Genomic DNA, 15,466 nt, shown 5'->3' on the forward strand with positions numbered 1-15,466 from the left:
AAAACATATCATACTAATGGCAGTATCCTGAATGTACTTTTACTATGTTACGTCTACCCCTGAGTCCAGATTGTTCTAAGTGGCCATATTTTAGCAGAAGGGCAAACATAGCATTAAAAATTAAAATGACATAGAATTGTCTTCATTTTTTAATGCAATTATTTTCTGTAATGTTCAAAACCGAGAACCTGTGTGAAGTTGTTAAAGTCATGACAGGGTCCATCATGTGACCAGCTGCACAAAGTTATAAACAGTAAGTAATACTGTAAATGATTAACCATTACATAACTCTTTCTATTTAAGTTCTGAAGGGTGACACAGTGTTTTTAGTCTGTACTCTTCCCCTCTCTCCCAATTGCTCCCTCCCACTATTTTTACCAGGGGCGCAACATTGGTTTTAGATGTGGAGGGGACATATATATTTATATATTTTTTGGGTCGAATAAACACAGCAAACAGCCTACCCGACTGCTCGGAGGCATCCGCATGGTTCTAAAGCACACCGTTGCCTCGTTTTGTATCACATTCCAATGATAAAACTGTCGAGGGGACAAAAATACATGTCACCAGTGAAATTACCAGTGAAATTAGCACCCCTGCTTATTCCTGTCATAACCTCCTGTTGGTTCTACTACAGTATGGAATGACTCAGGCTCTGCCCTGGCTGTATTTCTGCCTTGTCATTGTGACTCAGCATTCTGGAGTCTCATGCAGAGACGGAAGAGGAAGCAAGACAGCCCACTCCTTCATCCCCCCCATAGGAAGTCATCGCACTGATCGCATTGATGTCTGCTTAAGGAGCCACCTCCTAAATCAGACAGTGGTAAACGTCCTGAGTTAACTATCTTCATTTATCAACCATTGTTGGTCTCGAGGTAGTTCTGTTCTGTTATCACAGTGACAATGGTGGAAGGAGGCGGAGTTTTGTGACTGCAGAAACAGACATGAGGGGTGATGAATGGGCAAAGACCGGCTGATACCAGATTTGAAGAAAAGGAAAAAGGGAAGGAGAGAACAGCAGGAACAAACACTATACTATGCAATTTACATATACTTTGTAACTTACTAAGGCATTTTAAAACAAATAGCTGTGAATGGTTGTTTTTGGTGAAATTAAGGGAAAATACAACAAATTTCCAGAAAATTTTGTCAATTTAGTCAATCAGAACTCAAATAGCAATATTTTTCTGTATTACTTTAAATTGTTGGTCTAACTATAACAGTTCAGAAAGTCACCACCAATGTCAAAACCCATTACTCTATATACACTGCTCAAAAAAATAAAGGGAACACTTAAACAACACAGTGTAACTCCAAGTTAATCACACTTTTGTGAAATCAAACTGTCCAATTAGGAAGCACCACTGATTGACAAATTTCACATGCTGTTGTGCAAATTGAATAGGCAACAGGTGGAAATTATCGGCAATTAGCAAGACATCCCCAATAAAGGAGTGGTTCTGCAGGTGGTGACCACAGACCACTTCTCAGTTCCTATGCTTCCTGGCTGATGTTTTGGTCACTTTTGAATGCTGGCGGTGCTTTCACTCTAGTGGTAGCATGAGACAGAGTCTACAACCCACACAAGTGGCTCAGGTAGTGCAGCTCATCCAGGATGGCACATCAATGCGAGCTGTGGCAAGAAGGTTTGCTGTGTCTGTCAGCGTAGTGTCCAGAGCATGGAGGCGCTACCAGGAGACAGGCCAGTATATCAGGAGACGTGGAGGAGGCCATAGGAGGGCAACAACCCAGCAGCAGGACCGCTACCTCCGCCTTTGTGCAAGGAGGAGCAGGAGGAGCACTGCCAGAGCCCTGCAAAATGACCTCCAACAGGCCACAAATGTGCACGTGTCTGCTCAAACGGTCAGAAATGAGGGTGGTATGAGGGTGGTATGAGGGCCCGACGTCCACAGGTGGGGGTTGTGCTTACAGCCAAACACCGTGCAGGAAGTTTGGCAAATTCGCCACTGGCGCCCTGTGCTCTTCACAGATGAAAGCAGGTTCACACTGAGCACATGTGACAGACATGACAGTCTGGAGACACCGTGGAGAACGTTCTGCTGCCTGCAACATCCTCCAGCATGACCGGTTTGGCGGTGGGTCAGTCATGGTGTGGGGTGGCATTTCTTTGGGGGGCCGCACAGCCCTCCATGTGCTCGCCAGAGGTAGCCTGACTGCCATTAGGTACCGAGATGAGATCCTCAGACCCCTTGTTAGACCATATGCAGGTGGCCCTGAGTTCCTCCTAATGCAAGACAATGCTAGACCTCATGTGGCTGGAGTGTGTCAGCAGTTCCTGCAAGAGGAAGGCATTGATGCTATGGACTGGCCCACCCGTTCCCCAGACCTGAATCCAATTGAGCACATCTGGGACATCATGTCTCGCTCCATCCACCAACGCCACGTTGCACCACAGACTGTCCAGGAGTTGGCGGATGCTTTAGTCCAGGTCTGGGAGGAGATCCCTCAGGAGACCATCTGCCACCTCATCAGGAGCATGCCCAGGTGTTGTAGGGAGGTCATACAGGCACGTGGAGGCCACACACACAGCCTCGTTTTAAGGACATTTAAGTTGTAACAGCCTGTAGTGTGGTTTTCCAATTTAATTCTGAGTGTGACTCCAAATCCAGACCTCCATGGGTTGATAAATTTGATTTCCATTGATCGTGTGATTTGTCAGCACATTCAACTATGTAAAGACATTTAATAAGAATATTTTCAGATCTAGGATGTTTTATTTTAATGTTCCCTTTATTCTTTTGAGCAGTGTATATAAGATATTCAATACCATACAAATGTACTAAATTTTACCATGTCAATACTTGGTTGTATAATCAATATAGAGTAAGAGTAATTGAAAATGCCATTGCTTAGAGTTCTCATTAGACCATCTTCCCCTTTAACCAAGTGGTCTAGCCACCAGAAACTCCTTTACTATAGCTTGAAAACAATATTTTTCAGGTCAAGTATTAAAGTTTGGCTTGCCTGTTAATTACCAAAATGACAGCGTTCAGTAACTTATGTAAAGTAACAGTAGCCTTGCAACCATATGACAGCTCCAATAAGTCCCTTAAGAACGAGATGCTTGTAGAATCATTCCTTTGAGTATTCAGTTCATAATTTGCTGTAGGGGAACTATTGGGCATTACCAACTGAAATAAACACAATGAGTGACAATTTGTAAGTCAGAGCTGAACTTCATCACTAGAGAAATGTGCAATAACAGCTGGCTAACGGTTTTGATTGACCTCTAGGCTAATAAACTTGTGATGCAGAGTAAAGGTCTACATCAATTGTAGGTAACAATTTCACTCCTACGGATCCAGTTGACATGGCACTATTACAAGATACAGTAAAGGACACCCTGTGGTCAGAGGTAACATCCTTTATAAAACTAATGTTAAACGTCTATTGTTATGAGCCTCAGCCACTAGTAGGTCTACAATTGTCAGTATTTATCACTGGTATGAAGACGCTCAGTAAAAGAGCAAAGCACCTCAATGGACTGATACAACATCCATTACTACAGGTCAACACTTAGAAAACAGCAACAAACTTCAGTGATATTTTTTAATTGTTTTACATGAAGCCTTGCCTCCAATACAGTAGTGTTGTGAACAGAAAGATCAATGTCACAGCAGTGTTGCAATTCACCAGTTTAACACTCTCCCATCCCTATAAACGCAAAGCCAGGAGGATCTATCAGAGTAGCCAGGAGTCCTGCTCTGAGGCTGGAGGCCATAGCCTCGGGATGAAAGTAGTTTAGCTCTGGCCTCCCAGGGTGTGCTTGTCAAACAGGTACTCTGCCATCTTGTTTTTCACAGCATCCATCTTGGTGAGGTTGGTGATGTGGTCTCCCAGCTTCTTAATGGCCTCCACCTGCTCATTCAGGTAATGGGTCTCCAGGAAGTCACACAGCTACAGAGGGAAAACACAGGTCAGACAAGATAATGAATACAGACCATTGTAGATACAGTAACACAAGAGCCTGGTGGTAATGGACTCAGGGAAGATGAGATTCTGCAGTTTATTATTTAACAAGGCAAGTCAGTTAAGAAACACTCCTTATTTACATTGTTCCACATTAGGATGCCAGTGGGTTAACTGCCTTGCTCAGGGGAAGAACATATTTTTACCTTCTCAGCTCCGGGATTCAAACCAGCAACCTCTATTACTGGCCCAAATCTCTAACCACTAGACAACCTGCTGCACCTTTTGCATACTTATGCATTAACGGCATAGTGTGCATCTGTGGACTATTGTGTGCATGTTAAGCAGGTCACAATCATGTCATTAATTAGCAGAGATACAACCTGATCATCTCCTGGGACAAAACCTGTATTCTATGTGATACATACATGTGGTTCCACCATAACTTACATGGGGGTCAACCTTGTCAGAGGCAATCTTGTGCAGGTCCAGCAGGGCCTGGTTCACATTCTTCTCCAGCTGCAGAGCACACTGCATGGCCTCCAGCCCATTGCCCCACTCATCACGTTCTGGCTTCTACACAGGACAGAGTGAACACAGAAGTGTTGAGGACTACTAGCAGACATTGAGGTCAGGATAAAGTGAACAGAGTTACAGCCCTCACAGTCAGTTCAGTGGTTAGAGGCAGTATGTTCAGGACTACAGGATCTCAACTTAACGCTGGAGACACTTTCCTCCATGGAGTAAACACATTTATCTACAATCTAAAATGTGTTTCCTATGCTCAAAGGCTCACCTTGATGTCCTGGAGTAAAATGCGTCCACCTCGCTTGTTCTGGAAGGAGAGTAGCTTGTCGGCGTGCTCCCGCTCCTCGTCGCTGTTCTCCTTGAAGAAATGCGCGAAGCCAGGCAGAGCCACATCGTCACGGGAGAAATAGAAAGCCTGGGTGGACAAACAAAACAGTGTGGTTAGAAGAAAAAAATGCCAAACATGACTCGGCATTCTGTTCGTGTTGTGGCAACTAAACTTGATGATATAGGCATGAATAAATCTAGTCTGTAGTCTACTTGGTAACCTGACAATTAACCTGTCAAGGAGTTGTTACGCGCTCTGTCCAAGGTAGGATAGATTCTCGGCTTCATTTGGATGTTATACCTACCTGGAGGCAATTAATAACCAAGCCAAGTATAACTCAAATGTGTACTTAACAGAGTTGAAGTTATTGGCTACAGAAAAGTCACGTGAAAAGTGGAATTTAGGCGCAGGCATAATAATAAACAAGTAGATCAACAAAACGGTAATCTTGGTAGACTCCTTACCATTGAAGTGTAGGTGTAGGAGGCAAACATCTCCAAGTTGATCATCCGGTTGATAGCAGTTTCGCAATCGTGGTGATAGTTCTGGCGGATCTGAGACTCCATTTTGGCAGATTTTCTTTAATATCCAAATGAACGGTACAAAAATAGAGTTTCTTCGACTATTTTGCTATTACAGTTAAAGTAAGTACTATGTCAACAACCAGGAATGTTCTATGATGCGGGACGAAGGCAGATGAGTTCCGTTCAATCACTGTTGAAGCAAGAACTTCTTCATGCGTCTTCTCAGACTTGTGAACTGGAAGGAGCCTTGTTCGCTCTATTTATTGTTCCAAACGGAATGCGTCAGTGGAATCCACCCTCACAGAGCGTAGCCAATCAACTTTAGAATTTCAACAGGAACTAGGCGGGTCATTTAAAGACGAGCCCACTCATACACATCCCCTAAAGCAAAGATTACTTTTTATATTGACAAGAGAGCCGAGTGACCACTCTAACAATGGAAATACATGTGCTCAACGAATGAAGACAGGCAAGATCAGGTGGGACCATTCTAGCCAATGAGAGGGCAGGTATTCGTGTGAACAACACACACAACTAAACATATTTTTTCTCAAAGTTTCCGGAATGCCACATGCATCCACATCTAAAGCAGTAGTATTAGCCAAAAGCAATGCTACAGTGCAGGTCTAACAACAGCGGTTATTGTTGAAAAATATGTGTGTTTGTTATATCCTTAGAATACAATTGGAAGACTTGGAAAATCCATTCTAATGTTAGGCTAATTGAGAAATAGTCTGTGTCCATATTTGATTTAGGATATATAAGGAATTGAACTTTGAGACACAGGTCTGTAAACTTCTGTTTCATTCTCTAAGAGCACATGTTTCAATAACACATGAAGCTTAATTATTGACCTTTTCCAGAATGCAGTCAAAAGAAAAACTTCGGGTTTATCACATAAAAAAAAAAAAACATAAATTCAATTTTCAGTATGAGGTATGGGAATACAGTAGTGGACAGAGAAAGAAAGGCTGGCTTTTGTAGAAATGGTATTTGATGATACACCTTTCGGTTTCAAATGACATATTGTTGTTGTCAAATGGTATATCAAAGTTGATTACAATAGCCTAGAAATAACTACACAAAATCAGTAGCTACATACATCTAACCATACTACTTGTGATGTAAGTGTATATAGTATATAGTGTATATAGTAAGTGTATATAGGTGTATATAGTATATAGTATGTTTACTGGTCATAGTATGGATATATTTAGTATGCCAGATTAGCCAAAATACGAAGTTTTCAAGCAGTGGACATTATTTCTGTGCTTTCAGGGCCCATAATGCAATTCTTCAGACAACAGGCGTGGCCTCATAACATTTTAAGAAAATGGCAGAAAATATGGTGCCGAAGTGAGACGAGAGCGGATACAATTTCAGTGCTATAACTAATTATGACAAATAAGTTAAGTTTCTTTGCTACGCTATCCTTACGAAACGCGTAGCATATCATTGCAGCAGTATGTACCATTATGTTATCTAGCTACCAAACACAAATTTAGTTGGCTATTAATACATCAGGCTTAGCTAAGCGGTATCGTCATTGTGCGTTCTCAATGAACATTGTTAATTCACTCTGGCTATCTACTCCGATTTCAGAGCACTCTCATCTGAGTGTGCCAAAGAACAGATTAATTGATTAATTTTACAACCGTAACACCCGTTGAATATAACCGGTATCAGTAAACGTCTGCAAAAAAAGCATTATTAAATTGTTGCCAGAAACACAGTTACAGTCACCAATGCTCTGGATAACATGAAAACAGCATAACCAGCTCTGCTAGGGCGAGTAAAATGGTCAGAGTGAGGTGTTCTCTCATTTGTGTCTGGAAGTAGCTAGAAAGCTAGCCAAAGATAGCCAGTTAGCTTGGGTGCTTAATTGCCGTTGTGAGGTCAAAACGCTCGGATCAACCCTACTCCTCGGCCAGAGCGTCCAGTGTGGGCTCTGAACGCTCCGAATGCGAAACGCTTTGACTTTCCAAACAGACAATCTGACAACGCTCTGAATTTCTGAATGCCCAGAGCGTACTCTGGCACTCCAGATTGAATTTACCAACACATCCGAAATCGTATGATGTCTAGCTAGTCATTTGTTATGCTAACAAGCTAGCAAGAGGTTGCAAAGCAACAGCTTCCGGTAGACAGGCGAAGCGCTAGTAAGCTCAACTAAAGTAGGGTGACCAGACGTCCCCGTTTTTGGTGGCCTGTCCCCGTTTTTGGTGGCCTGTCCCCGGTTGGAGCTGTCCCCGGAAATGTCTCAGTTTTTAGGGAGATGTTCCCGACCTCGTAGGGTAAATTGAATACTCCTGCACTAGATTGTGTAAGGCAAAACCTGCAAAGAAAAGGAAACAGGCAAGTTTACAAAGAAAATGCAACAGGCAAATGCACAAACACCAGAGAAAACTCAGAAAGACATTTTTATTTACTATCTATCTGCATTTTCTCTGGTATTTCTAGAACCACTTGCAACTGGAAATGGACATGTTTAGGATAACTGGTAGAGTACTGCCAATACCAGGTTAGTTGTAGAGTCTATTTTTGTGTTTTGATTAGGCTTACCTGTAATGTCCAGAAATGCTGGATAACAACAATCTTTGGTTATATCATATTTAGTGTAGCTACAAGCTATTGATTTTTTGCCATGGGGCAGAGAGAATTTTTGCTGTTTTAGAGCTCAGGGATTCTTAAAGAATGGGACGATCAACTTTTTACTACAAATATTTGTCTTAATTTGAACTAAATGTGAAGATTATATTTTGACACACCAAAGTATCAGCTATTAACACCATGTAAAGGAACAACCTCCTATTTTTTCATTAAATGCAACTAAGTGGATATGGTCAATTTCGTGAGACACCATAAAAGGCATTTCATTTATACAATTATTGTCCAACAAAGTGTTTAAAGGCCTTGATTATTTAATGCTAACATTAGATTATTCATAAATGTGTAATACACATCTCCAAACATTTTTATTTTGTTTTATTGCCATATTAAATGCTCCAGGGATAATTTAGCTAGCAATCTGGCATGGTTTCTAGATTTTGAACATGAAATAACAATTATAAAGCTAACATTATCCCTTAGGTCTGGCACAGCAAATACATTAATTGTTGAAGCATATGTTGCAGAACATTGATTACATTATTTGTTCAGAATATTGACATCAACAAAAAAAATCTATTTTAAGGCGGTTAGTTCCTCTGTATAGATGGGAGAACCTTCCAGAAGGACAACCATCTCTGCAACACTCCATCAATCAAGCCTTTATGGTAGAGTGCCCAGACGGAAGCAACTTCTTCGTAAAAGGCACTTGACAGCCTTTGAGTTTTAGTTTTAGTTTTAGCCTTGGAGTTTGCCAAAAGGCACCTAAAGGACTCTCAGTTTAAGGGCACAGGGCGAGACCTAGATGCAGACACGGGAGGCAGATTTTTAGAGTCTCTGATATTTATTAGTATCCAAGGGGCAAGCAAGATATTGGTCATGGACAGGCAAAAAGATCATATCAAGGTCAGAGTCCAGGAGGTACAGAGTGGCAGGCAGGCTCGAGGTCAGGGCAGGCAGTATGGTCAGGGCAGGCGGGTTCACAGTCAGGGCAGGCAAGGGTCAAAACCGGGAGGACAAGCAAAACAGAGCTAAGAAAAAGCAGGGACACGGGTTAATGATAAGGGAATTATATGCTTAAAGGTAATGATTAAAATATTCCACCCTGAAACCATATAATTGTATGAAATTTATTAGAATCATAAAACTATAATCTGATGATGGGTGTAATTTTAGTCCGAATTAGAACAAGTGCCTTTTGCTTTTTTAGTATGTAAGCAGGGTGCAAGTGGGAAACACATGATAAGAGAAGCTATCGACAGACAAGTTGTACTACTGTGTTCCTTACAGGACATTCTGTCTCCACCCGTGGAGGGGAGAAACTGTTAGGCTTGCAGAAAATTATGAAACATGTTGCAGATTAAAGAAACAATGTGTCTGTATAGTGGAAAAACACTGACTGTCTGAGCAAGGCGTAGTTTAAGATTTGAACTGGTTTGTGTGTGTGTTATAAAGACTGTGTTTGCATTTTGATTTCAAAACATTCTCTGGATAAACTGTACGGACCTTTTGCATTAGCTGAGTCTTTGCCTAATTATTATTAAACCCAGGGTCTTACAAATCTCGGGGATTGGGCAAAGCTTATTGATTTTTAGTTATTATCATTTGGGATTGAAAATTCTCCTGACAGTTAAACACACTGGTTGACTTGACAAGGCGAACTGACACAGAGAGATGGGAAACTCAGGGATAAATACACCGGGGAAAATAATTGACACCTGGAGGGGGGTGGAGACAATCACAAGGACAGGTGAAACAGATCAGGGCGTGACAGTTAGACCATGACAAATAAGATTCTCTGGTCTGATGAAACCAAGATTGAACTCTTTGGCCTGAATGCCAAGTGCCATGTCTGGATGAAACCTGGCACAATCCCTACGGTGAATCATGATGATGATGATGATGATGATGATGATGATGGTGGCAACATTATGCTGTGAGGATGTTTTTCAGCGGCAGGGACTGGGACACTAGTCAGGATCGAGGGAAAGCTTAACGGAGCAAAGTACAGAGAGATCCTTGATGAAAACCTGCTCCAGAGCACTCAGGACCTCAGACTAGGGAGAAGGTTCACCTTCCAACAGGACAATGACCCTAAGCACACAGCCAAGACAACGCATTAGTGGCTTCGGGACAAGTATCTGAATGTGCTTGAATGGCCAAGCCAGAGCCCAGACCCGAACCCAATCTAACATCTCTGGAGACCTGAAAATAGCTGTGCAGTGACGTTCCCCATCCAACCTGACAGAGCTTGAGAGGATCTGCAAAGATGATTTCGAGAAACACCCCAAATACAGCTGTGCAAAGCTTGTAGCGTCACACCCAAGAAGACTTGAGGCTGTAATCACTGCCAAAGGAACAACCTGTCATGTGTCACAAACTTTGTGAATATCTGGGTATTCCCTCTTCACACAGCAGAAAGACTGAATTTAATCAGCACATACTATTTGTTCTAGAGTCCTTCTTTGGTGGGCAGAATTGGCATCTCCTCCTCTTGCCTGGCCCAGCTGCAGCCTCAGGTGGATCAGTACAAGATTCAGCCCCCTGAACAGCTTTCGCAAGCTCTGCAGAGGCTGCTGTGCGGGGGAGCCACTCCCTTCTTTGATTGTGTGGGTTACAACTGCCTATCCCAGCTGCTCCAGGAACACCCTCCTCTTGTTCCGCTTATCAGGCATCCAGGTAGGGTTGATCTTGTTCCGTATTACGAAGGCAATGTATGAGGACACATCAATCATGTTATGGAAAATGACCAGGGGACAGCAGGCAGTCATCCTCTTGCAGCTGTAAGTTCCAATCACCTTGCCCAGGTTGTCCACGCCTCCTTTGTTGTGATTGTAGTCCAGGATGATGGCTGGCTTCCTGTCCTCACGATCACTGATCTCAGCCGTTTTTGCAGTGTGCTCAGGAGGACCACAATCTTAGAGTGGTAGTGGGGTGAACACAACCTTTGATGAGAAGGCCTCTCTCCCCCTTATTGCAAGGATAGCAGGTGGAGTTCAGGCTTGTTCTTTCTAATTGTGCCAACAACGGGGATCTTCCTCTTCATGAGCTGCTGCCTGAGTTCATAAGAGGTGAGGAAATTGTCACGCGTGACATTGTGCCACCTCAGTTCATCTGTCACATCAAGCACAACCCCCATCCCCTGGTTCTTCTCTGGGCCCCCACCGGTCGGCTTCCCTGTGTAGACTTGCATCTTCCAAGCGTAGCTGGATTGTGCTTCACAGGCCACCCATATCTTGATTTCAACCTGAAGATCACTGACTTCATGATTCAACCTTGTTTTGTTGTTGTAGATTTCTCAGTTGTGTTGGAAGCACCATCAATCCAGAGAATGCCAGAATTTGATGACAAAAATTTCCCACGAAGGACCGCCGCGCCACCTTCCCGTTCATGTGAGCACATTACAAACAGGTGAGTCCAGAAAGGCATAAATTATGTATGTGATATGTCTGTAATATGTAATGTGCCAGGAAGATATGCATACTGGAGCTAAGAAGTTAATACCAAGTGTATGTTGTGTAGTAAGCTGTTAGTAGCCCATGTCCCTTCCGCTAATAATTGGGTCCTTTTCCCCCTCATAACTTAGCCTACTGTTTTGACTTGGTGGTGCACATGTAGCCTACAGCCTGTTTTAGAGACATGTCATCATCAAATATTGTCAGAGCTTTCACTGTCTGCTTATATGTCCCCTTTATTTATCCTATGGTTCTGACTTGGTGCACAGGGAGAATACTGTAAGAATGGCCCATGATCTGAATTCTGTCGCTGTACATTTCAAAATTGCTGAACAAATAGTTATATTGACTACGTTCGTCATACCTCGCACATTGATGTCTTTATCGAAATTACGGACTGCCTCTTATTACGCTCGTCGTCCCCTTATGCCATAATTTGTACTTCTCAATTGTCAGTAGAAACAACTGATATGGCAAATCAGCTATATCAAATACGTGTTTTTTAAAGGCAGTAATTGAGGCTGAATGAACTGTATTGCTGCCAGGTGTAGTAGTAGTAAGGTGTTGAGCCTGCTGTTGGAACAGCTTTATGTAGGCCCTAACAGTTTGGGCACCGTCAAAGTGCAATACATGTATTGTTTAGTGTTGTGTGGTGTGGTGTGGTGTGGTGTAGTTGCTTTGCTGGCATGCATATACATTTTTTCCACACCAAGATTTACATGCTGAAATCGCCACTGATCGTATCATATTTCTCCAATGCCAAATCAGTGTGTCTTGTTTGCAATGAAACTGTCCCTGTTAGGAATCTGAGCTTGGCACTTTCAAAAGTTAGGCCTACCTTTCCACCCCAGACAGTAGGTCTACCGACTCAGAAAAATGTAAGATTCAACAGATGGCTACTCTTCTTTAACAACAGAAGGTCACAAGGGTTTCCCTAAAAGCTGTCTGGGTTTAAACATATTTTGTACAGAAAGTAAATAGCTTAATCAATCTAAAGGTACAGAATTAGATTCCTTCCCATGCTAATTACATTGTTTGCCTTCTCCGCTATAGAAGATTGTAGCTCAGACTCTGAATGTCAAAGAAAATAAAGATGATATTCCCCTAAGCAGTCATGTCTTTCCAGGGTATTTTCAGCTTGTTTTTAGCATAAATTATAACGGACCAAAGTGCTGTTATACATCACTGTACGTAACTGGATCTGTTTTATTTTATTCTAAATCTTAAAATAACAATGGGTAGGCCTGTGCTTTTTGACATTTTCTTCAATAAAAGGTAGGCCTATGGCATACCCTCTCATACCCCCTCAATTCCAGTACTGGTTTTAACTTAACAGCCCTTCACTGACATGGAGGGAGGCTATTTAAAGAGTGCATGGTGGGTGGAGGAATTGAACCAAAATCTATGGATATAGCAGCCTATAGCCTAATTCTGTCTGTCAAACGGGTAGAGCTACCTCTTGTTTCTTAAACAGAAAGGAAGTAATAGGCTCCAACACAAAGCCCTCTTGTTGTTAGTAAAGTCTAATTAAATGAAGACGGTTTAAATGAATTATTCATATTCCAATTTGCCAATGTTCTGCACCATCACCTGTCCATTTCCAATTGATTGTGCCGTGACTGCTGCTTCAAGTTTCAGCACCACAATGTAAGTAACTCAAATCTGGCTTATTGTGATGTCAATGACTTGTATAAATACATCATGGGCAAGAAACATATGGTTTTTCTTCAAATCAATTATAGTAGTAGCAAGCTATCAAAGTTAAACTCCGGTCCTCAAATGCTCTCCTTCTCAAACTGAACAGAACATAGGCTATAGCCTAGTCTACGTGCAAGATGTTGCATTTTTTTGGACAAGGCCTTAATCAACAATTATTTTCTGAGGAATTCTTTGACTCTCCTCCTGAACTGCCACTGTAGGCCTACACAGCACAGCATTGGTTAGGCAGCAAAAAAGAAGGTTTTGATCAGCAAGGGCAGAGCAGGCCTCAGGGTTGGAATATCCGTTGCAGTGTGTAATGCAGTCTAGTTTTATTTACGCTATCCCAGCAGCTATCTTAGAAATATAACTTTTCTCTGTGCTTCTCTGAGGATGCACTTTGTAGCCTATAGCCTATAGTCTATGAATCATTTGATTGAGACCACGCTAAATAACTTTAGGCACACGTCATATTTCACGCCCAGCAGAGAATCAGGTGGAATCGGGCATCGATATATAGCCTAATAAGCAACTGATTCTAAAACACTGAGAAATATTCAAATTTCATCCATTACAAATTACATGACCCTCCCCTTTTTTCCTCCAGGTACCCACCCTGTACATTTTTGTCCATCTCTTAGCATTACAATTTTATCGTGCAAACTAAGAATGTTCTTAAGTTAAAGTTATAAACAAAAGTGATAGTAATACTATAAATGACTAACCGTTACAGAATTCTTCTGAAGGGTGACACAGCGTTTTTAGTCTGTACTCCCCCCCCCCCCCCTCTATTCCTATTTCTCTCCATCCTTCCCACTCTTTCTCCTGTCATAACCTCCCATTGGTTCTACTACAGTATTGACTGATTCAGGCTCTGCCCTGGCTGTATTTCTGCCTTGTCATTGTGACTCAGCATTCTGGAGTCTCAAGCAGAGACAGAAGAGGAATCAAGATGTTCCACTCCCTCAATGGTTCTGTTTAAATGGAAGTCAGGGACTAAGCAGACCGCTATCACATTGGTGTCTATGGAGTAACCCCCCCTTAAGCAGACAGTGGTAAACGGCCTGAGTGAACTTCCTTCATTTATCCACCATCTTTAGCCTGAAAGCCATTCTTTTCTGCTATCACCGTGACAATGGTGGAAGGAGACTAGGTCTCGTGACTATTGAAACAGACTTGAGCGGTGATGAGGGCGAAAACGTGCTGAGACCAGGAAAAAAGGGAAGAAGGAGAGAACAGCAGTAACATACTATGTAACTTACTAAGGCATTTTAAACAAATAGCTGTAATATGGTTGTTTCTGATGAATGTTGGAGGGGAAATACACCAACTTTCCTGATCATTTGGCCAATATACCCCAATCACAACTCAAGTAACAATATTTTTCAATATTACTTTAGACTGTTGGTTTAACCAACTGTTTAGAAAATCACCACCAAACCCCTTAGTTTTTCACACTCAATAGTTTCCCGTGTGTATCAACAATGATCCACCTCATATAGGGACATCCAGCCAAATTAACACAACTGCGGAAAGCATTGAATTCAACATGGGCCAGCATCCCTGTAGAATGTTTCGACACCTTGTAGAGTCCTTGTCCCAATGAATTGAGGATGTTCTGAGGGAAAAAGGGGCGTTTGCAACTCAACATCAGGAAGTTGTTCTAAATGTTTTATACCCTCAGTGTACATATACAGTGCCGTACAACAGTATTTTCCACCATTCTGATTTTCACTATTTTTTGCATTTCCAGGTCCTGAGGCATCAAAGCATCTCCAATCCATCATACTACCACCACTATGCTTGACTGTTGGTATGATGGTCTTACTGTGGAATGCACTGCTTGGTTTTCGCCAGACATAATGGGACCCATCCATTGTATGGGAATTCATGTCAAGTCCTAATAGGCTGAAGATTCTGTTATGAATAAAAGCATTGTGTTGGTCTACCTGGAAACAGAGAGGCTAATTACTTTGGACTTTTTAGACTAATTTTATTACTCCAAAATGAATGAAAATAAAAGTATCCTGACACCATCTAAAATATAATTTTCCCTTCTAGAAATGAGCCCAATACCATATCAGTCCATATTATCACGCAGGTGTGTTATTTAGCAATAAGCATGATAACCTGTTGCATGGGGTTGCCCATCTACATTTACCCCAGTGTGCTAATCATTAGCTAGATCATGAACTCAAAACATTATCTTGTTGTTAGCAACATGGGCTATTGCTGACTTGACTGTCCCTAACTTTCCTCTGGTACTCAGCCAAGGATGTATAAACACTGAATAATGTAAGCCTATCTGTTACAACAGAATTATGTTGTTGTCTCTTTATGTAGTGTTGTGTTTCTCGTCGTGATGTGTGTTTTGTCAAATATTTGTATTTCATTTA

General features: G+C 41.9%; 1 protein-coding gene and 1 long non-coding RNA gene across 2 annotated transcripts; one reads left to right on the top strand and one right to left on the bottom strand.

Moving 5' to 3' along the window:
* Window positions 1-3,556: 3,556 nt before the first annotated feature.
* On the bottom strand, window positions 3,557-5,747 carry LOC135568818 (ferritin, middle subunit-like). Its single transcript, XM_065015589.1, has 4 exons — window positions 5,251-5,747; window positions 4,727-4,873; window positions 4,381-4,506; window positions 3,557-3,918 (listed from the first exon to the last, which is right to left on the bottom strand). Exons 1-4 carry the CDS (start codon window positions 5,350-5,352, stop codon window positions 3,763-3,765), a joined length of 531 nt encoding a protein of 176 aa, XP_064871661.1. The 5' UTR covers window positions 5,353-5,747; the 3' UTR covers window positions 3,557-3,762.
* An 8,115-nt stretch (window positions 5,748-13,862) lies between these two features.
* On the top strand, window positions 13,863-15,044 carry LOC135568819 (uncharacterized). The gene is made up of 2 exons (XR_010462734.1): window positions 13,863-14,125; window positions 14,824-15,044. It is a non-coding gene; the product is annotated as an uncharacterized LOC135568819 (long non-coding RNA).
* The last annotated feature ends 422 nt before the right edge of the window (window positions 15,045-15,466 follow it).

The sequence above is a fragment of the Oncorhynchus nerka genome, unplaced genomic scaffold (genome assembly GCF_034236695.1).
Source record: "Oncorhynchus nerka isolate Pitt River unplaced genomic scaffold, Oner_Uvic_2.0 unplaced_scaffold_33___fragment_2___debris, whole genome shotgun sequence".
NCBI classification, from domain to species: Eukaryota; Metazoa; Chordata; class Actinopteri; order Salmoniformes; family Salmonidae; genus Oncorhynchus; species Oncorhynchus nerka.